At 43.6% G+C, this 23,774-nt stretch overlaps 1 protein-coding gene across 1 annotated transcript; it reads left to right on the top strand.

Moving 5' to 3' along the window:
* The first annotated feature begins 172 nt into the window (after positions 1-172).
* rps6kb1a (ribosomal protein S6 kinase b, polypeptide 1a) lies at positions 173-20,714 on the top strand. The gene is made up of 15 exons (XM_083641663.1): positions 173-322; positions 1,437-1,480; positions 2,030-2,150; positions 4,048-4,116; positions 7,123-7,270; positions 7,389-7,446; positions 11,602-11,702; positions 11,899-11,989; positions 12,151-12,241; positions 12,503-12,610; positions 12,720-12,782; positions 13,115-13,192; positions 13,316-13,423; positions 17,191-17,303; positions 17,843-20,714. The coding sequence occupies exons 1-15, from the start codon at positions 251-253 to the stop codon at positions 18,084-18,086; spliced, it is 1,509 nt and encodes a 502-aa protein (XP_083497789.1). The 5' UTR covers positions 173-250; the 3' UTR covers positions 18,087-20,714.
* The last annotated feature ends 3,060 nt before the right edge of the window (positions 20,715-23,774 follow it).

Here is a 23,774-nt window from a genome sequence, read left to right as displayed (position 1 = left end):
TTCACTTAGCCGCCATGCAAACTGCGCTAAACCGAGACAAGTACGGTGGCCGACACTACTAGAGGCTGCTCTGTGTTGTTATGTTGTTTTGGTTAACGTTGTCGTTAGCTGGCTGCCTGGCTCATGCTTTCTAGTACTGTACTGTGCCGGGTGGCTATAACGGTAATGGCTGTCCCATGAGGCGGGGGACCGGGGCTCTGTTTTCTGCCTAAACCCTCTGTGAAGGACGTACCGCACCGGCACCGGGGCCATGGCGGGGGTGTTCGACATCGATTTGGATCAACCGGATGAGAATGTATCTGACGATGAACTAGAAGATGGGGTGAGTTAACGTTAACGTCGAAGCTAACACCGTTAGCTAGCCGGTTAGCACTCAATGCGTGGCAAGCAGAGTTAGCAGAGTAGAGGAGGCCTGTGCTGTTTTGCTACCATTCACTGCGAGGCATCCATTATCGGACTCGTCCCCGTTTGACCGGCTTCTTTCCCTTTTCCCGCGAAATGTGGAGGGCAGTCCCACTCAAATAGTTAGGGCACGGCATTTAAACATGTTTGCTACCAGTGTGTGCGCCAGGTTTTCTAACAGCATTCGCACATGGGAGTACAAAGTCATGTCCCTGCAGGACAAGTGTATCCGCCTAAACAAGCACATTTGGCGGACGTGGTTACTTGTGTCCCCGGTCGGTTCGCAAGTCTTGTGAAGGTTGGTTGACACCGCTCCCGCGCAGATAACATTGCCCTTTAGCATTATATCATGATTGGACAGTACTGTAGCCCGATTTCTATCTAGTCAGCGGATAGTGGAGTAAGAAATTGAAACGACGCCGAGAAGATGCTATAACATTAAGGCATTGAGCATGAACTCAGGACCGGTGAGGTATCGGACTAGGGAGCAGTCCCCCATGCATCGGTATTCGTCCATCGCAAGAAAAAATAGACGTGGGTTACATGAACGAACGAAATATATTAGTGGTTTTACAACTCCGTTGACATTTTTATTCAGTCGTTTGTTGGTGGCTATAATGACAAAATCGATGAACGTAACTGGAAAGTATACGCAAACAGGCTGAAATAGTGCTAGTAAATAGTGTCCGATAATGGACCCAGAGGACAAGCTAAAGGGACCATCATACAGTACAAGTAATTAGCTACTAGCGTTAGCTAGCTTTACAACCAGCCACTAAATTTAAAGTAGTTACCTGTCATTCCTTGAGTTGGAACTTGGACTTAATTCCTGGTTGTTAAATTGACAAACAAACATTCAATATTATTAAATTGTGGGTGTTCCTTAGGGAAATCACAGTTGGTTAATAAATAATCAACTCATTGTAATAACTCAAAAGACTGGGCAGCTAAGTGGGCAAGGTTGGCTTGTAAATAACTTTCCCTGACATGCATTCCTATGTGCTAAGATGTTCTGTCCTGTTGTTACTCCTCAGGGCCAAATCAGTGAATACATGGACCAGTGCAGCGGGTTTGAATTGTGAGTACATGACATATTGTACGAGCCAGGCTAATATTGTGCAGCACCAGGGATTTCCAGGGGGCTCCAGCCCCCCCCCCCCCCCCCCCCCAAACAAAGCAAAGAATGGCTTAATTTCACGGTTATTTCACCAACTACAAGTTAGCACAGTGAGAATGTATACGGTTGTGTTTTGATTATAAGGTTCCCTTTATCTGCTGTTGTTAGCACCCCATCTTTAGTAGACAGGCAAATAATTCTGTATCAAGTGATATATCCGATAACAATGTTCTCAGATGGGGTTTATTTGGGCAAAATATGATTGAATCATGTGTAATGAGGATCTACAGTAGATGATACAAGTTCTATTGAAAACGTTTACACTGCTGTAATGTTTCACTCACTTACTGTAGCTGTTGCTCTCCACAACACTCATTATTTTACACCAGGACCACATTTAGAACCAAACTGATACCTGTCAAGGATAATGTTCCTTATATCTAAGAAATTATAAACACTAGTAGTGTTCGTTTTAAGTGTGATTTATTTTATTTATTTTTTCCCTGCCAGTAACATGGATGACTGTGAGAAGTTTGAAATCTCAGAGAACAGCGTCAACAAGGGGACAGAGCAGATCAGGCCTGAGTGCTTTGAGCTGCTGAGAGTCTTGGGGAAAGGTGGCTATGGAAAGGTGAGGCAGCTCTAATCCCTTACCTGGCACATGTTTTCATACCTGGCTGTGACAAATCCAGCTCAAATAACAATTCAAATCCTTTATGAGTTTTTCCTCTACATTTTTACCACCTTCCTGAAATGTAGCTCGATGTAGTCAAGGCACTCATTCATTAAGCAGTCACACTCTTATTATCATGTTGTAATTTTGGTGTTAACATAATTGCTATAGAGTACCACAGGGATGATGTATTTTTGGAGGCTTAACCAGAAATCACTGCCATGTTGGTTCTTAGGGGTAAAAGGCTATAGGGATTTTAGTATGGGTATTTCGGTTAAATGCACGAAATAAGGTCTGTGCAAATATATATATACAGTATATATTAAAGAAACGCATTGACGCTTCAAAAGTTATAAAAATGGTCCACGTTTGTGAAGATGATCCTACTAAACACAAATGACCACTCCCATAAACTTTTGTTAACCACAGACCTTATTCCATGCATTTAACCAAAATCCCCATTCTAAAACTCCATTCACTCTTCCCCTTACATTACATTACATTACATTACGTCATTTGGTAGACGCTTTTGTCCAAAGTGACTTACAATAACACATTTCTGTCAGCAATACAGCAATCAACTATGCAACACAGTCTATGACAGCTACAACTTCTGAAGAAATAGTGGTAAAGTTTAGTTTTTGTTTTTTTTGTTTTTTTTTAGAGAAAGATGTTAGTTCAAGAAGGGGTCAGGTGGAGCCTGAAAAGGTGTGTTTTAAGTTTTTGCCAAAAGATTGGTACCTTACGAACCAAAGCGCTATTTCCGGACACATTCCTGCGGTACTCTATTGTGGTATTCCTGTGTGACCTTTCAGAGCTTCACATTGAAGCACATCACTAATTTTGGAAGCATTTTTCACATAGCGAAAGAGAACTATGAATGACCTTTATCATTGCTTTAAGTTGTTTTATTTACAGTATGATGATTAACAAGTAATTTTCTGCAACTTAGGAATTTCTTAGCATGACTAAGTCATTAAATTTTTGACACACAGTGTCATTGTTTTGATATGTTTGCATATAAAATGTTTTGATTTCAAGGTTGAAACTTTATGTGGGTAAAGTGAAGCTCCACTCGCTGGTGGAAATGTCAGCCAACAGTAATGACTTGTTATGCCTCCGCCGGCGATAGCCAGGCCGGAGGCATTATGGATCCGGGTTGTCCGTCCGTACGTACGTCCGTCCGTCCGATGTTCGTTAACGCAACATCTCAGGAACGCCTTGACGGAATTTCATCAAATTCGCCTCAAACATCGCCTTGGACTCAAGCATGAACTGATTAGATTTTGGTGGTCCAAGGTCACTGTGACCTCTCGAACACCATTTTCAAGCTTGTTAACACGATATCTCAGGAATGCCTTGACGGAGTTTCATAAAATTTGCCTGAAACATCGACTTGGACTCAAGGATGAACTGATTAGATTTTGATGGTTAAAGGTCAAAGTTCAAGGTCACTGTGACCTCACCCAATTTCCAAGCTCTGTAATGCAACATCACAGGAGCGCCTTGACGGAATTTCTTCCAATTTGCCTCAAATGGCGATTTGGACTCAAGAATGAACTAATGGCAGAGGCATAAATCCGTGGTGTGGTCGTTCTAGTTGATTCAGTACTTTGCAGAATATGGACATTTGTTGCTTACCATAGCATCTGTGGAAAAAATTGTCTTTTGCTCTTCTCCCAAAACAAGTTTTTTGAACGTCACCACCAGGACCGTATACTTTTCAGAGGCATAAGACAATAACTGGCCCACACAGCAAATGGACAAGAGATTCTAATGATGTCTGAGCACCAAAATCAACTATAAAACTACTTGAGTGTAAATATCCCTTATGCATTTGTTTGTCATTTTTTAGGTCTTTCAAGTTCGGAAGGTGTCAGGTGCCACTTCGGGGAAAATATTTGCCATGAAAGTTTTGAAGAAGGTAAGCCTTTCTGTTTGAAGTTGGAACGTGTCTTGACACGGGTTTGTCTGTCAGGTGTGGTGGTAGTTGTTGGTAATTCCCATTACAACAAAAAAGAGAAAAAGTTCTGACATTGGCATTTGCCCTAGTAGTGATTTGCCTGGTGCTTTCAGGTATGTAGTAACACCAGACCACCCCAAATAGTTGCATCAATGGACTTTCCTGTGAGACCTCCCGACTGCTTGTTCTGTACAGCATGGCCTCCTTTGGGTAAGTGACTACATTTACATGCACACAATATTCCACTATTATTCAGAAAATGACAATATTCTGAATTTGATAAGGGTCATGTAAACAGCATATTCCAGTTGAATTTCCCGAATTTGGCCTTTTTCTGAATTTAGCATTTTCCGATTAACACGTTCACTGCCAATGACGTGTTAATACGTCAAAAAAAATCCAACGGTTGACTGCCAATGACGTGTTAACTCATTCACTGCCAACAACGTATGAACACGTTTTCAGAATCCAGCTGTTCCCTGCCAACAACGTGTTTACACGTTTTTGGCATCGATTTTTTTTTTTTGACGGTGGGTTGTGCATCTAAGCCTTTTACATCTCTTATATAATTATTGGAGCCACCGAACGTTTACAACCCATTCCACCGACCCACTAAGTGGCAACAGTGCTCTCCTTGCTAGAGGAAGGAAAGCATTTTTTTAACTTGTCAAGCCATTCTCAGCCCAGCCATTCTCCTTTTCGCGCTGATTGCTGGCGATGCGGGATTGCAAATTTACATAATAGATTCAGCCGATCTACTATGATCGGGTGATAGATTACAGGTGGACGAACACACTTTGAAACACGCAGCATAAATATGACCAGAATCGCAAAAGCTTCTCTCAACCAAAACTCCAAACGAGTGAGTCCATCCCGACTTCCTCAAACAGCGGCTGTGCAGACAGGCACAGGAGAGCAGCAAAGCACTGACTGGTGACAAGCTTGTCCGCCCACGGAGGGCGGAGTTGAAGCAACTCGAGAGGGAGGGAGAGAGAGAGAGAGAGAGAGAGAGAGAGAGAGAGAGGGAGGGAGAGCGAGAGGGAGGGAGAGCGAGAGGGAGGGAGAGAGAGAGAGAGAGCGAGAGGGGGAGGGAGAGAGAGAGAGAGAGAGCCAAAAATGAATGGTTAAAGTGACAGTTCCATCCAATTTCACAAAAAGCCGTTTATCTCTGAATATTCTTTTTCACGCTAAAACCATGCTGTATTCAACTGCTAATGCTTACATAACTACTAACTCTACAAACTAACTCTTTTAGACAGAGAAAGTACACATTCTATTAGTACTTTTGAGATATTGTATGTTCACAAACTCCAAGCTGAAACGAATCCTCGGCTCTTATAAAATGAGCCATAATCCTCAAAAAACGGCTTGGCAGAAGCTATCTACAGCAAAAAAAAACGTCTGGCAGTCAATGTGTTAATACGTCAAAAAAAAGATTTTTTTTTTTTTGACCGTGGGATGTGCATCTAACCCTTTTACATCTCTTATATAAATATTGGAGCCACCGAACGTGTACAACCCATTCCACCGACCCACTAAGTGGTGACAGTGCTCTCCCAGACTAGAAAAAGCAGAGCCAAAACTGCAGGGGAACGCGCGATGAAACCATTCTCATACTGTAGAATGGATTGGCGAAAACGCTTTCGCTTTCGCGCTGATTGCTGGCGGTGAGGGATTGCAAATTTGCATAATAGATTACGGGTGGAACACACTTTGAAACACGCAGCATAAATAAGACCAGAATCGCAAAAGCTTCATCAAAGCTCTCAACCGAAACTCCAAGAAACGAGCGAGCCCATCCAGACTTGCCCAGCGGCCGCCAGCAGACAGGCACAGCAGCAGCAGCAACAGAAACGAGCTTGTGACACGCCCGCTGCAGCCAAGAAGAACACACACGGAGGGAGGAGTTTGAAGGAGAGGGGTGTTTCCTGCTGTTATGGAGGAAATTACTGTTCAAAACTATTGTTTAGATGTCTGACGTCTTACTGATGCCAAAAATGAATGGTTAAAGTGACTGTTCTATCGAATTTCACAAAAAGCTATTTATCTCAGCTTAAATTTTCAGACGCTGAAACCATGCTGTATTCAAGTGCTAATGCCTACATAACTACTAACTCTACAAACTAACTCTTTTAGACAGAGAAAGCACACATTCTATTAGTTCTTTTTAGATATTTTGTGTTCACAAAATCTTAGCAGAAAAGAATCCTCAGGTCTTGAAATATGAGCCAGAATCCTCAAAAAAACCCTCTGGCAGAAGCTACCTACAGTAAAAAAAAAACACCTGGCAGTGAATGTGTTAAAACATCTGGGTTATTCCACTATTATTCGGGTTTTAGGAGGATTCTTTGATCATGTATACAGCGCATTCGGAATATGCGTCTCAATAAGGGTTTTTACTGCAGTTTGCGATGCATGTTGCATGTTTGCGGTCAGCTGATGTGTGCTAGAAAGCGCTAGAAGAAGCGATATTATCATATAATCCATCATCTCTCGCATGCTAAAAGAAAAGCTCACATTTCTGATCGGGAGGAGATGAGAAACATTGATTTAAAGAGAGAGATATTTAAAGAGAGAGTGGTGCCCATGGAGGTCCAAAATACTTGCGAGCCTGCGAGATAATAACGTAGGCTACTAGCCTACTTTTTATGAAAGACTTGGATGTGCGGGGAGGGCGAGCAACGGCTGCATGTAAACGGGAATATTAGTGGATTATTCATTTAGTTGGAATATTGTCATTTTCAGAATATGGGCAAAAACCGGAATATTGTGTGCATGTAAACGTAGTCACTGACTCAGCGCTGGTTCCAAGTTCCAGCTCAGGTGGAGGGTTTGGGTAATGACTGTGTTTATTGGCTTAATGGAACTTTAGCTGCCATGCAGGAGTGCTGAGTCCGACTCTACCTCAAGTTCTTGCCAGGATAGTTTTCACAGCCCGACCCCATGTGCTCGCCTGTCCCTCGCCAGGCCATGATCGTGCGGAACGCAAAGGACACGGCCCACACCAAAGCCGAGCGCAACATTCTGGAGGAGGTGAAGCATCCGTTCATTGTGGACCTCATCTACGCCTTCCAGACTGGAGGAAAGTTGTACCTCATCCTAGAGTATCTCAGCGGTGAGGAACAGTGACCCAATCCTACAGTGTTCATTTATCCAGTAACAAAACGGCGTACTATTTCAACTGCGAGTTCATCTCACTCCGATTTTGTGTGTGTGTGTTGTTGCTGCTGCAGGTGGGGAGCTGTTTATGCAACTAGAAAGAGAGGGCATCTTCATGGAGGACACAGCATGGTAAGTTAAGCCCCAAACGCACAGGGAGCGTCTGACGCTCGAATTTGGAAGCCCACCCATTGTTTTAAATGGCGGAACACGCACCAAGAGCGTTCTGATGCACGTTAAACTGCCTTGACGCTCGTACTCCCAACCCGTTTCGATTTTGGAGCCTCAAATGAGGTTCCAGCAGCAACCAAAGTGCTCTGAGCTCCCCCCTCCCTCTCTGCCCACTTCCATCCCCATCTCTGTCTCAATAAGTGCTCCTCAAACAAATCTCACTGCAGTTTAAATACAGCAAGCATTAATACGCTACACTAGCAAGACTACAACATGAGAATAATGTTCTAAACACATCGGCTAGCAAAACAGCCTATCCCTGGATGTCATGATGAGATGAGATTAGAATAAGTTTGGACAGAATTGCACCATTTCCCCCCGCAGCGCTGCCTTTTTTCTCTCCCCCTCTGCACGACAGACAGGTAGGATGATCCAACAGCCTCTATCCCAAGCTTGCCCAGAATGACGTGCCGAACAAAATAGGCTATATTTCCCGCTGCAAAGTCGATCTCTGAGAAGAATACTAGAGGAATAAATGCATTCGAAACATATAATTTGATCCAGAGGAGAGAATTGTAGCCTATTCTGTAGCCCACTGTGCTCCAAACTGCGCCGGAGCTTCTCCCCATGTTTAGAAAGTGATTAAGCGGTTTATTGAGTCATGTCTCGCAGGGTAACTGCGGCCGGATAGTCGGACCTGATTCTACGGTTATAATCCGCAGTTCATGTTTAGAAGAGGCTTATGACAGGGGCTCAAAACTACGGTATAACAACTTTTTTTTAATCGGTCAATTGTGCCTGATTACATATAAATTAGTGGCCTTTTCCCCCAAATAGTGATGGTTCTGTCATTCTGTGGTGTATACATTTCAGATCTGATACTTGCAGTGCACTATAGGGGCAGAACTTGTTCCGCTCCATGTGCGTTTCGGGCTTTAGCCTGTCACTCTGGTGGCAAACCAGCTGTCCTATGTGCGTTTTGGAGATGAAACAATGTTATTGTAGTTCAAAATGTTGCACTAAAACAGGTTAACTAGATAGTACATACTAGAAAAATGCTAGTCAATTTGCGCCAATGTGAGATATACAGTACATCATTTAAAAAAAACTTAATTTGCAAAATGATTGATAGCGACAACAAAACAAAAAAGCGAGGACAGATAACTTATGTTCTTGGTTGACAAAATGGCAACTCCTTTACAGAATGGATCCTTTATTGTTTTGGAATAGAGGTCAGGTCATCACTCTTTTAATTTAGGTTCTGACTCATTTGATAAAAAAAGGGATGGGAGCCAGTCAGACCAGACCCAAAGCAGGGAGGTTAGACATGTTACTCATCGGCACAGGGTCCTGCCTCTGCCTTTACCACCCTTTCCTCTGTTGTTTGTGCACAAATGTTCAAGTCAGCGGCCCCCAAGTCTGCACAATATTAAAACCCTTTCAAGTGACCGCAATGTGTGGGCATCCCAAAAAACTCCATGCTGCAATCAATCTCTCAGATCTTTTTCCATGTCAGAAATGACGAATTATACTTATACTTATACTTATAATTATATCAGACGTACAGTTTGACAGGCATTGTTGTTTCTGGCAGAGGGCAGACTAATGCCAACCAACATCGTGTGGCCAACAAGTAAACGAAGAGTTTGGCTCAAACAGGAAGCAAGCAGTTTGAGTTAAGACAACAGCAGCACACTGTCATACTTTATAGCCTGCACAACTCAGACAGCATCACAAGCAAACAGATATCCTGTAAGAAAATTACAGGCATTCTGAGAAACATATGGGTGAGTTAAGCTATTTTTATTTAGCAAGGCTACCACTGTTTGGCGTGTTTTCTGCTCCGTGTGTCAGTCAACATGTTTGTTTTTGGGCTAGAGAATCACGTCGATTTTTTTGGTAACACTTTCTATGAAGGTCACGTTTATAATGCATTATGAGCACATTCATAAGACATCATTTATATTTATAAGGCTTAAGAAAAACTCTTTATAAATGTTTATAATCATGCATGGCAACTTAAAACCTTTATAGTCTTAAACATGCATTATAATGTCTTCTGAATGTGCTCATAATGCATTATAGACATGACCTTCATAGAAAGTGTTACTGATTTTTATCCCTTCGGTTTTCCTCCCATTTTATCCCCAATTGTACTTGGCAAATTCCCCCTGCTGTTCTGGTTGTTGCTCGACCCCCTCCGCTAATCTGGGGAGAGTTGTAGACGCACGTGCTTCCTCGCGACAGTTGCCAGCAGCTTCTTTTCACCTGACAGCGAGGTGTTTCACCGGCAGGACATAGCCCGTGGGAGGATCACAGCATTCCCCCCGTTCCCCTCCCACCGAACAGGCACCTTGACCGACCAGAGGAGGCGCTACTAGTGCAACGACCAAGACTCATACCCCATATCCGACCCGCAGACACAGCAAATTGTGTCTGTAGGACGTGAACGTCTGACCAAGCCGGAAGTACCGCTGCCGGGAATTGAACCCAGGTCTCCGCGGTGCGCGAGTGCTTTTACCTCTACACTACCCAGACACTACAGTACCCAGACTCCTCTACACTACCCAGACACTACACTACACTACCCAGACTCCACTACACTACACTACCCAGACTCCTCTACACTACCCAGACACTACACTACACTACCCAGACACTACACTACACTACCCAGACTCCCTGTAATCACTACCCCTACACTACACTACACTACCCCTACACTACACTACCCAGACTCCCTGTAATCACTTAGATTTGAACTTGGTTTAAATGCATGGTGTGAAAACGGGCCAATGCGCAGCAGCGTTTTTCTCAGGCGATGTGGCGTCTGTTGTAATTTCAGACTGGCAGCTACAGTTCATGTTCTCCTGTTGTGAATACAGTCTGCAGATGTAAGTGGTGATTACATAAAGCATGCACGCTGCTAGACGATAGGGGAGTGCTGAGTTGCTATTCCTAGAACAACCCGAATGACTGAGTCTAACACACAACACCTTGAGTGCAGAGATATGAGGGAATATTATGTCAGTGGAAAATGACTAATTGATCGAAAAGGTATAACGGCAGTTTCCGCATTCCAGTTGCACTGGGAACTAGGAATCTCTCGGTTCAAAGGTCAGGAACGCCCCTGTGACCATGTGACGTCACCTGAACTTGGATTTCCTACTTTGAAGCTCGGGGGAACCTCACCAACCCCAACCTCAGAACCTAAGATGGCCGCTCCCGCAGCAACAGTAATGAAAGCTGTAGTAATACACTGTTAATTAGCACTTTTGTCTCATTAAATCAGTTGCAGACACAGTACTGTGACTGTGGACAAGTTGCTAAGGTGTTTGTATGTGCAAAATAACATGTAATGCGTTGTTGTCAACTGTTATTGCAAAACTCTCAGCTTTGTGAAATTAGTTTCGTGCAACAGCCAATCAAAAACGCTGATAAGTAGGCTATTAATGCACTGATGGCTCTCTTCCTATTCTCCGGGACAGCCATGATGAAAGAAAGTAGCCAGCTGCAGAAGAAAACCTGATACAACACGTCCGAATTTATATTATGTCCAGCTAGAAAACGATACAAAATAACATACAATGATGCAAGTTACAATGAATGAATGACACTCCCCACTTGATACAGTAATCTACTGTAGCAAGAGAGAGAAAATGAAAAACTATGACGGATGAAACATTACCAACCTAGTGAAACAAGTCGGTGTTACATGAGACCTTGATTATTTTTGAATTGCTAAATCTCAAGTTGATTGAAAATTATGTTTCATGCAATTTGCACCCTGCAACTAGTTGCCTAAAAGATTGAGCTGTAAAGCCAGCAGAGTACTAACTGACCATGCTAGTACATTTCAATTTACAACGTCGTACTCATTACTCACGTTTTCATGTATATGCCGACAAAATGTTTGGTCATGGAAATTTGCTTTAAAGTCATGGAAATTCATTGGTCAAAATGTGTATGAACCCTGTGGGATATTCCTACTAGTTCCCAGTGCAACTGGAACGTGGCAAGTGACAGGTGGTGGGGGGAATGACCAGATTATTTCACTCGACGCTAATAAAATGTCACTCAGTGCTAGACCAGTGTCTTGTTCTTCTCTATTGACAGCTTCTACCTGGCTGAGATCTCCATGGCGCTGGGTCATCTGCACCAGAAAGGCATCATCTATAGAGACCTGAAGCCTGAGAACATTATGCTCAACAACAACGGTACAGCAACTTTGAGCAGCAGATTGGAAAGAGCTGATGAATCATGATGTGTCGAGTTCACACACAGCTTCTTCTGAGAAGAGCTGACGAATCACGATGTGTTCAATTCACACTCTTCTGAGAAGGAATCTGTTGACTGCTTGTTTGGTGCTGCTTTACTTACGCTTGTTCTTGTTTCGGCTCCCTCTCCCTCTAGGACACGTGAAGCTGACGGACTTTGGTCTATGTAAAGAGTCCATCCACGACGGAACGGTCACGCACACCTTCTGCGGCACCATAGAGTACATGTACGTCACTACGTCGATATGCATTTTCCGGATTCCTTCGGATTTCAATCACATTCCTGCCATTTTGAGGACAGAGACGGAGACGAGGAGTTTGCTGCATGTTTTGCGCACATGGCGGTGCATTCATCGTATCATCTTGTTGTTGGCTTCTCCTTCCTCAGGGCTCCAGAGATCCTCATGAGGAGCGGCCATAACCGGGCAGTGGACTGGTGGAGTCTGGGAGCGCTCATGTATGACATGCTGACAGGAGCAGTAAGTGTTCCCATAGCAACATTGTTCAAGAAAGAAAGCAAAATCATTTTTTAACCAAGTGAGTATTTTTGCAACAGCTTAGAACGCAGCTAGGCATATTTTATGGATCAAATCTCACCTAACTCCAACCATCCTCTTCTTGTGTTCAGAATGAACTGTGCGTGCGTCATTTCCGCAAATGGGGTATAGGACCGTACAGAACCTGTGCGTGCTTTAGGATGAATTTTCCTCAACAAATGTTTATGCACTTCTCTTTCATAGCCGCCATTCACAGGCGAAAACCGAAAGAAGACCATCGACAAAATCTTAAAGTGCAAACTCAACCTTCCACCTTACCTCACACAAGAAGCCAGGGACCTTCTGAAAAAGGTCAGCAATAAATGCTTTCCTTCTTCTCCATGCCTCACTGTCTGTTGTCTCTGCTGAACCTTCTGGAGACACAACCTCAGAGAAACAGTTTCTAAATTCTCCTTTCCAGCTGCTGAAACGCAATGCCTCGTTACGACTCGGGGCGGGAGCGGGGGACGCCTCAGAAGTCCAGGTAAATACATCTGTGCAAACACAGTCATGAGCTGGTGTACATGTGTTCACCTTGCCAAGCTAAGAAAACCTACCTTTGTGCCTGCTGTATTCCCGAAAAACCTGTTCAGAGCAGGTCCCATGTGAAAGTTTAACAGTAACACATGAATGAATAAAATGCCAGTTAGAAAACTTGGCATGTTCCGGCTATATTAAAAGTCACAGGTTGTGTCGAAAATTGAGCATTAAGACGATCTCTAGTAAAACCCAAACCGGTGGTCCTGACCTAACGCTGGTCCTAACGGTGGTCCTGACTCCTGAACGAATGCTGCTGTTGTTTCTGTTGCCCCCCAGGCCCACCCATTCTTCCGGCATATAAACTGGGACGACCTCCTCGCCCGCAAAGTAGAGCCTCCATTCAAGCCTTTCCTGGTGAGTTTGTCCTGCATCGCCCCCGGTGGAGCGCTCCAGAAATGAACAGTGCTACTTTGCAGTGTCCTCTCTGACCTGCGCCAGCCAGGTGGCTAACGGGTCCCTTTTCGCTTCCTTTGGCAGCAATCAGCGGATGACGTCAGCCAGTTCGACTCCAAGTTCACCAGCCAGACCCCCGTGGACAGCCCCGATGACTCCACACTCAGCGAAAGTGCCAATCAAGTCTTCCTGGTGGGTAACTGCCTCCGGCCAACTAGTGGACCTTGCTGCTTTGCGGTCTCCTGTGTTAGAGGTCAAAATCCCAGTTTTTTTTAGGATAGATTTTCTATGCACAGAGGTTCTTGAACAGTACAAATGTAGATGCACCATAGCTTTAGAATACATAATTGACGGGCATCTGGGTAGTGTAGAGTTAAATGCAGTCTCCTAAGTACCAACTCAGAGACCCGGGCTCAGTCCCCGGCAGCAGCACTTCCGGCTTGGTCAGACGTTCCTACAGACACAATTGGCCGTGTCTGCGGGTGGGAAGCCGGTGGGGTATCAGTCCTGGTCGCTGCACTTACGCCGCCTCTCTTTTTGCATACATTGTTAAATAGGTGCACTCTATGACCAGGAGTAGGGATGCACCGATATGAAAATTTTGGCCGATGCCGATAACCGATATTAACATTGCTGTTATGGCCGATATGGCCACATTTTTATGATCATCACATTTTGTACAGACTGAAAAACACATGTTAACACTGAATTTGAAAAAGTTATGCATTTCTTTATTTGCAAAGCCTTTGGAAAAGCCCATAAATCATAGATTTACTGCATTATTTCATATCAATGTGAAGAATTTGGCTGATAATGATAACCGATATTAACATTGCAACATCTGACCGATACCGATATGACCGATATGTTAAAAAATGACTAACATCGGCCGATACATATGATTGCCGATATATCGTGCATCCCTAACCAGGAGTCACGTTTCAGACTGAAAAACAAAACTTGTCTGAGATGACAGGTTGAGAGGCGGGCCATAGTAGCATGTCGATGATTTGATTTGATGATTCTGGGGACTGGATTTGGCTTTGGCCAATCTTGGCGTGTTCCGCCCCCAAATTGAGTGGGATTCAGCGTGTTGTGGCGCTCTCCTCGGGAAGAGCCTGGAGACGCGAGGTTAGTGGAGCTACGTGAGTTAGAGCCGCAGGCAGCCAGCTGCCTTTGTGTGGTGCGGAGCGGAGAGTGCAGCCTGCCGGCCTGGAATCTCCGAGGGGCCGGGGTCTGAATTCGGCCTTAACAAACTAACGTTATCCTGGAATGCGAGTTTAACGAGCCACTTACATTTCTTTGCATTCTTAGACATTACCGTTTGCTTTATTTTGTATGTTACATACAATTGGCAAGTTAGTACCGTAAATTCCGGACTATAAGACGCACCGGTGTATAAGCCGCGGGACCAAAATTGACTATTTTTTTCTTCTATAAGCCGCACCGGTCTATAAGCCGCGGGTGTTTTGATGTTTAATTACCATATGAAAGGGTTCGTGCACAGAGAGGAATGTCGGGAAAGCGATGGCTGTTTGGGGAAGCTCCCATTTATTAACATTTCAACAAAACAAAACAAAAGTCAGGTCACTAATCCCCAGACAAAATCACACAACAATAGGCTATATGTGCAGCAAACCTGTAACCAGAGAAGTCAAGTCACTAATGCTCGTCTTCCTCTTCTTCCTGCGTACTGAAACCACCAAAGTCCTCATCTTCAGTGTCGGAAACGAACAGGTTCAGGGTGGCTTCGTCAACCACTCTCCTCTCTCCTTCATTGTCACTCAAAACCAACGAACTCCTCTTCATCTATAGCTGTGTTTCCATTACAGTTTTTCGCAAAAGAATTGCGATATTTCTACAACTTCGACAATGTACAATTGCGACTTGTAGGCGTTTCCATTGAAGTTGCGTTTGAGTGATTCCCCGTTGCAGCAGCTGCCACAGTGATTACGCACGGGGATCTGCCCCATATCCCGTCCCCTGCATGCTCAAATCCAACCAATGGTCAATGGAAATCCCAACATGAAGTTACAATGCATATAAACGAGCCTGATTATCAATTCAAAAGAAAATGAGTCGCAAAATGTTGCTGGCTGCGTGAATGCAGTCAGCGCGACAGGCAGAGGAAAAAAGGTAGCCTAATAGCCTACAACTGGTCCGATTTAGAGATGGAGGGGGGAAAAGGCTGATTTGGTTCTATAATTGCACCTGAAACGTGTGCAATGTATTAGCCTACTCACAGTCACTGTATTCACTTCAGACAGCACCACCGCACCAGTGTGTGCTTTTCATCCTCTCATCTCGCCGCTGTGCCAAATGCGCGCACACAGGCAGCCTGCTGTCACCATGGACCGATTTCTGCCATTAAACATTATCTAATTTGCCCGGCTACGCTTTTGCACAACACTCGTCTTTCTGCTAGGTAGCGTTGCTTCAAAGTTTTCCACTTGCTGCGGAGGTTTTGACACGGCTATCGAACCTTACTTACCAAACTTATTTTCCGCTCCTTTTCCAAGGGATAATATGGGTCACATGACGTGCAAATGCGAAAAATGTGTTTCCATTACACTTTTGCGATAAACTGCTATATCGACACGTCTGAAAAACCACCTCATGATCATCTACTGCTCGTTCTCATGCTGTCGAGAACGAGCAAAGCTTTTTTTTGGTGAAAGAATCCTCCAGGGCGCTTCTTGTTAACAGTCCGAGTGAGTGGCAGGTCGAACGTCAAAGGCACTTCATCCATATTTATGATCTGCTCCGGTTCGATGGAATATTCCTTGATCTTCCTTTGTGTGAATTCGCCGAAGTTTGTGATTTTCTCCTGGTAGTCGGGGGAGGGAGTTGATGGGCTTGTGGCCGTTTGCTTACCGTAATTACCATATGTAAGTGGTCACGCACAGAGGGGATTGTCGGGAAAGAGATGGCTGTTTGAGGAAGCTCCCATTTACCGTATTACCGTAACATTTCAACAAAACAACATAACACAACACCACCGTTGTTTATTTTTACAGTGCACACAGTGTCCGCGGTGTGGTGAAAAGAGGGCAAGAGAGGAAATTAAAACAGAAGTGGATTTATAGTTAGAAAGAGTGCTAAAAAAGAGAGATTTTTTTTTTTTTTTTTTTTTTTCTGAAAAAATCCATAGATAAGACGCACCGTTATATAAGCCGCAGGGGCCAAAAAACGGGAAAAAAGCCGCGGCTTATAGTCCGGAATTTACGGTAGTTAGTTTATGGGCTAGAAATTCTGCCAGATTACAGACACTAGGTGCCATTTTGTCCTTCATTTGGAGGAGAAAATTCTCCTGAAATAAAGATTGATTGACAGCTGCCATGTCGGGATCGGTCGTGATATGATTGATGAAATGGGGTAGAAATTTGATAGTACTATGTGACGTCAGCAAACTGTAGATTATTGTTATGAATGAAATCTTGAAAAATGAAGTTTTGATGTGAAAAAGTGTGAAAAACTAAAGAAATTAGATTTTTGTGAATTTTATTTGCATACATGATTAAATAGGTGCACTGAATAGCCAGCTATTTGAACTAAAATTAAGAAAATTAAATTTTTGGGTTCAGCAGTTCGACTTTACAGGAAGGGGCTTTACCGCAGCACATTGGCATTAAAAGCCTTGGTTGTTTCTGTGTTGTTTCTGCACACAAACGTACAGAACAAACACAGGCACTCTTCACTTCATGCTCTTTATTTCCTCTTCAACGACGCGTTCTTACGAGAATAAGTTAATGCACACCATCTGTTCGTGTCCTGTTCCTTTTCCTGGAAGTTTCACTGACTGTTCCACCACATTGCACGGTACGCTTTCGTCAGTATTTCATTGCTCATCATCAGCTGTGGGTTGTTTTTGGAAAGACGAGGTCTTTGAAGAGGTGGACTCACTCGGATGGATCTCTTTCTTTTGCAACTCCCCCCCCCCTCCCTCCCTCCCTCCCCAGGGTTTTACATATGTGGCCCCGTCTGTGCTGGAAAACGTCAAGGAGAAGTTCTCCTTCGAGCCAAAGGTCCGGTCACCGCGGAAGTTCCCTGGAAGCCCCAGAACACCTGTGAGGTAACAGCAAGTTTGTCTTGTCTCGGGGGCGGGGCTTACAGATTGCTGCCACTGCAAATCATACCCACCTCCATGCCCTCAGATTTCCCACAGAGGATAAGAAAGGGCTCGGTCAAATGTTCACACTAAATGTTTGTTTTGGGTTGATTTTGGTTGCTATGACGACTGCACTCAGCTGCCACTTAAACCTGCAGGTTTTGTCTATTTGTTTTACAAAACGAAAGATTGAATGCTGTCAACTAAAGAAGGGAAAGAATATTAGTTTGAGTCAAGCTGTGTCATTGCCCACAACCTAATTAAGGTCAAGTTTTAAATATAGCGTATGAGGTTTTGCCATTTGTAATAAGCTGTATATATTGTGTTTGCTATCAGCAATAAAGTAGCAATAATGAGATGGGACTATAGCAGATCAAAACAAAGTTGCTTGATTGAGTTGCTGAGAATCACAAATCCAAACGGTGGCTGTCATGATTAGTGTTGACTGTAGAGGAATAAAGAATGTTTCTCACCTTGCTCTCTGCTGCTCCTCGTCTCCCTAGTCCGGTGAAGTTTGCCAGTGGGGACTGCTGGCCCCGGGGCCCCCCGGCCCTCCTGTCCCCCGGCGGGCCCGGGCCCGCGGACCGGCCCATGGAGGTGTCGGCCGTAGAGCACATGGACGTGAGCAGCAGCTCGGCGCCGCTCCCCATCAGGCAGCCCGCGGGCATCTGCGGAGCCGGGCCCTTCAAGAAGCAGGCCTACCCTATGAACTCCAAGCGGCCTGAACATCTACGGATGAACCTATGACGGGCGGCTCGCCTCCGAACCTTAGGACTCTTCTGATTCCTTCTCCCCCCCCCCCTTTCAAAGAGACTTGTAGAAATTAAACAATTGACTGAGACAACACCAATCACCAGCTCCTCCAGCAGCGCCAGACCTCCCCTCCCCCCCACCACCACCTCCTGGTTTAGCTTGGCCTCCTCAGCCCACTGCAGATCACCAACAATCAAATACAGCAGATATCTGGGCAGTCAGAGGAGTGTTGCGAGAGAGAGAGAGAGAGAGAGAGAGAGTGACTGAATGTTGACTTGCCTGTCGGCTGCGTGATGCCAGCTGAGGGCTGATGCAGAGCCACTGTCTGGTTCCAGTGTCCTCGACTGGCGTTATCCTACCATATCCTGGTGCTTCAAACCTTTGAGTCTGGCCAGTGTTACTGCGAGTTGATTCCATCAACTGTAAAGATGCCAGGCTTCTTTTGTTTGTTTTGTTTTAGTTTTATTATCACCTTGTGATACGAGGTTATTAGGTTACACTATGAGTAGGTAGAAATATTGGATAATTCCACGATGAACACAGTATTCCTGTTTTGACTGTTCTCCCTCAACGCTTCCATGCGAAGATGAAAATCACGTTGCCTTTCACTGCTGTCACTTGAAGGGGAGGTGTGGAGTGGGAGGAGCACGGCTCACGGAGGGGGCGGGGGCAAGCAGCAGCTATAAAAAGATGGGAGCCAGATTTAAGCTGAAAGTATCACTTCCGCCGCAAATCAATACCAAATGCTGCCACTGCTTTACTAGTCCAACTGGAACCCTGTCTGCAGCGAAGCCTGTCTGGAAGTACTATTCAGTTCCTTTGTGTGTGAATGTAAACAGAATCTAAATGCCTTTTTGAGCGTCACTGAGATCTCCTACGCTTCGTCCCCCCGATGATTCCGACAGCAGTTTTTTTTGTTTTCTTTAGCGATCTATTCCTGTGGCCTTATTGCCACTGTCACTGGTAGGAGACCAACAGACTTCACAGTCGGCGCGTCGCTTCATTTCAAGCCCAGACCATCCTAAATGCACTCGGCCAAATTCCTCTCACTGCCTTTGATTGCTTGGTGTCTTACGTGCCTGGGTGGTTCAAATGCTTCTTGTGCATTGACACATAATAGGACTCTTCTGTTGGAGGGATAACCCCAGAATGAGATGAGTGGACCATCTATTAAATCCTGTTTGAATTGAGATGTATCTTATGTGATCTCAAGCTGCTACATGAGCCTCTGGAGTCAAAGCCATTCGAGCCTCTCGCCCCAAAGCAGCCTGGTCTGTCTGATGCACATTCCCATGATGCTAGCTAGGCTAGCTGAAGGCAGCCTTCTCCCAGTTCATTATTTTTGCTATATCCCTTTTACATGAACATTAGCCTATGTTTGGGCGGCTCCCTCATGTTTGTCAATATCGAAATATTTGGCGTTTAATTGATTTACCAAAATCACTGTTTCAATAAACCAAATCGTTTTTGTTGCAGGGTGAACTAATTGCCGCAGCCCAACACCGGTAAACAACCATAGTTGGATGTGGCTGATTTTCTGATCAACTAACATGTTCTATCAAGTCGATTTTCTCATATCTGTTCATCTAGCATTATAATGTCGCCCTGTCAGTTGTCTTTGCAGAGTATTTAATGAGAGTTTATGCCGGTAACGGTTGTAAAGGCTGGTTGTAAAGTGACAAGAGGTTCTAATAAGGATCAGTGTTTGACCAGACTGATTTACTGTTTGATTTCTGCTTGTACGGCTCTGGTCCTGCAGCTGCAGCAACGTTCTGTGCTGATTTGTTACAATGTATATTTATTTCAAGTGCCATTTCTGTTTCCACTGCATCATTCACACTATGCAAAAGATATATTTATTATGTAGTCAACTGTAGATCAGGCAACCGTGAATCTGTCAATGACTCCATTTGTCATTCAGAGTTATTTTGTCATAAAGGTATTGTGTGTGTATGATTTTAATTCCAGTGAGCATCTCACAGCAAAAATGCAGCTTTTTTTATTCCTTAAATGTCTTATATTTATTTTATTGTGCAACGTATCATATTCAAGGGTTTTCAGAAAACATCTTGATATTTTCCTTACTCAAAACTTGAAATTCAGTTTGTCTGCTTGCAATGCGAGAAATACAGTATGGGCAGCATATTGGGAAAAACTGATGCAAAAACCAATGGGAATGGCGTTGTGCCTTTCTTGACAGATTGCAGTGTGTACATAATATTGATGTGTATGGAATGCTTTGGAATGGATCCAGAATGTACATTTTCTGTTTCTTTGCTCTTCCAGTTGATTGTGATATGATCTGAGTGTGGTCATGACAGCGCTTCCTTAAAGTGGGGTCTTGTACCGGGGTTCCTGGGAAAATGACAAAAACGAAAATACTTTTATTTAGGTACACCTGTGTTGACCAATAGGGGGGGCAACTGTCAAATCTATTGGAGCATTGATACGTTTGAGAACACCCATCTAAGCTGACTTGAACTATCAGTTTTGGGTCGACTAGGTGTTTTCAAATCATTGATGGGCATTGAGTAACATCCCCCCACCCTCTGCATCTGCTCCATGAGATGAAATGTTAAAATGTGTCATGTACAGAATGAATGAAGTCAAAATAAAATAAAAATTAACATCACTGGTTTCAAATCCCACCTGTCTCACTGTCTGTGTTGTCAGTGTGAACACAGTGTGTATAAAATGAACTCCAAAGTAAACAGCTCATAACTCAGCACGATGAGTGGCTGTCACTGTCTCTACCTGATAAGCACACTGTTGGTTTGATTCCCAATGGAGGAGACATTACAGTACTGCCCTGTCTTTAACATCACCAGCTGACAGAGCAGCGTAGCGCCTCCTACAGGCAGATACACAGCAACACAGCGCCTCCTACAGGCGGATCCACAGAAATGGACACTGGACAGACTGCAAAGAGATCCAGAGCAGACATGTCATATACAGATAACACAAGACCAACGTCAGTAAAAGTTCAGCTCTCTGTGGTTTCCTGTATCATAACCCTCTTCTCATTCTCCATAAGGTTAAACATTTTAAGGAAAACATAAGCACCAGATTTAAGGGTGTTTTGTGCAGCTGATTCTATTTTATGGACACCTTAACTCTGACTAAGGGAAATCTTAACCCTGTTAGACAAACAATCCAGGCGGTCTTGCTTGATGTCAGTCCCCAGGTTTTGATGCAGACTACCATGGAATAAAACTAAGGCACTCCGTATTCAGCCAGCAGGTCCCCCTACTGGCTTTGAGCAGGGGGACCTTGTGTGCGCTGCAGGATTTTAATCCATTACGGCGTAGTGTGTTACTAATGGTTTTCTTTGAGACTGTGGTCCCAGCTCTCTTCAGGTCATTGACCAGGTCCTGCCGTGTAGTTCTGGGCTGATCCCTCACCTTTCTCATGATCATTGATGCCCCACGAGGTGCAAACAAAGGTTTCTTTACCAAATATTAAGTTCTGTTTTTCTGATGTATCAAATACTTATTTCATGCAATAAAATGCAAGTGAATTACTTAAAAATCATACAATGTGATTTTCTGGATTTTTGTTTTAGATTCCATCTCTCACAGTTGAAGTGTACTGTACCTATGATAAAAATGACAGACCTCTACATGCTTGTAAGTGGGAAAACCTGCAAAATTGGCAGTGTATCAAATACTTGTTCTCCCCACTGTATGTGTAAATAATAGATTGTAAATATAAATATTATATATATATTTATATATTATATATTGTAACGGCACAGGCGAGGCTGGTTTCGAACCCGAGGTCTCCAACTTACAAGCCCAACACGTTAACCATCCGACCAAAAGGACAATCCCAGGACCAACGTGCCAAAGGGACAATCCCTTTGGCCAAGGATCAACGTGCTCGCTTTATCCACCCAGACCCAGGATCCTACAATATAAATATTAGATTATAATAGGTTTCTTCCTACTCGTTTTTTGAAATGTGAAGTTAATGTTTATTTGTTTTAATGATTTTTTTTATTGCTTTTTTATTTCTCACATTTTCAAAATAAAGATTTCATTCATTCATTTTCCAAATCATAATTGTAGTTTTTGTTGTGTTTTGCCACTTTCTATTTCCTGCATCCTCCTAATATGGGTGGCCTTAGTGGTTCTAAAATAACTACAGTATATACTAAGTCTATACCCATCAAGCAACAAGTCAACAAACTCCGTTTTTCAATTTCCTACAAAATCTGATTTCAACAAGGATGCTAATTTTCTCAAGACATTTACTTTCTTAAGCTACTCAGCAGATGCACCTGTCCATTTGCTACCTATACAGCAATAAGCCACAGACTTCAATCATTTGTATATATTTATTCAGATAATTTGTGGATCTAAATGCACAAAAAAATTGCAAGTGTGAAATGATTTCAGTATATATACTCTAATAAAATAGATGCTTCTTCCTCTCTTTGGTTTTTACAAAAAGGAGGCTACACCACCTGTATAGAAAAATAATTTATGTGTGAATCAAATGAATCTCACAAGCTCACTTGCATCCTTTCACAATAAAAAAAATCACCCCAAGCTGAAAGCAAAAGTCTGAAAAAGCAAACCATGTTCATCCGTTACTTAAGTGTCTCATTCAGCACCTGGAAACAGGCTGGCAAATCTGTGGTCATTACTGGACTGTGCACCGTATGGCTTCACAGCTTCCTCAAAACATAATGCAGTTTGCTAGTTTGGGAGATGGACACTGGAGTAGAGGTCAGCAAGCACACACTGCTTACCTCTACACATGCACAATTCTCTTCAAAATTCAGACACGCGTTGGTAAGTCCCACACATTTAGCAAAACAAGGTTTCATGGGTGCACGTTTGATCCAACTTAGTAGCAGGGAGAAATCTGATTAACATAATACTTTGAAACATATTCCTGTTATGCACCCCTATTTACAAGTAGAAGAAAGACTGGGAATTTCTCACTCCTTGAGGACTGTTTCTACTTGTTCCTCTACAAAGTAAAAGATGAACAATGTGACAAGAGAAACAATAAAACAATGCAAAAGAGCAAAGCAAAACAACACTAGAGGGCATGCAGAAATCCAACTTTCAGTTGTCTGTAAAAGCAAATTTATACTGACTGCGGAGTGTCCGGTGTCCACGGTGTTCAGGGCAAGACCGTTCTCTCCGCAGAGGCACATCTTTTTATGGTAAATACGGTAGCAGTGCAGCGTCTGCAGAGAGCGGAGAATCCCCCTCCAGGCTCCCGTTGTGTTTTTAGCGAGAATGCAAATGTCACATCAGTTCTTCCGTGTGTGATCCTGATTTATATCGGCGAATAATCAATCCTAGTGCAATTGTAGGCTATTTTCAGTTTGTTTTTAGCAAGTAAGTTTGTTGTCTTCTTGTTTTTGTGCTTTGCATTAAATTTTTTCGATCTCAAATCATTTTTATTGACGTAGTAAATTGTAGGCTATTCACTCTAAAATGGGCTCCCTCATGACTGTGAGAAAAGGATCATGTTGCTCCCTCACTCATGTGGCGATGCTCAAACCTGTTCATTTTGCACTGATTTCGCCGGTCACTTGGTCAGTTTGTGGAGGCTTCTTCCCTATACAAACCATAGCAAACATTAGCCAATCATAGCCTCGGAATTGACTGCACGAGCTCGCGGCGTGCTCTGCGGAGTTACATTTTTTGAGAGGAGCGCGGAGCT

Source organism: Poromitra crassiceps (genome assembly GCF_964638095.1).
Source record: "Poromitra crassiceps genome assembly, chromosome: 1".
NCBI lineage: Eukaryota > Metazoa > Chordata > Actinopteri > Beryciformes > Melamphaidae > Poromitra > Poromitra crassiceps.
This window is presented reverse-complemented; position numbering and strand designations above follow the sequence as displayed.

What these genes read in the sequence shown, in the direction of transcription:
- rps6kb1a (XM_083641663.1), top strand. Translation starts at nt 251, where the DNA reads ATGGCGGGGGTGTTCGACATCGATTTGGATCAACCGGATGAGAATGTA. An exon ending in GGGACGCCTCAGAAGTCCAG is followed by an intron (nt 12,783 to 13,114) that starts GTAAATACATCT and finishes GTTGCCCCCCAG; the next exon opens with GCCCACCCATTCTTCCGGCA. An exon ending in CTCCATTCAAGCCTTTCCTG is followed by an intron (nt 13,193 to 13,315) that starts GTGAGTTTGTCC and finishes TTCCTTTGGCAG; the next exon opens with CAATCAGCGGATGACGTCAG.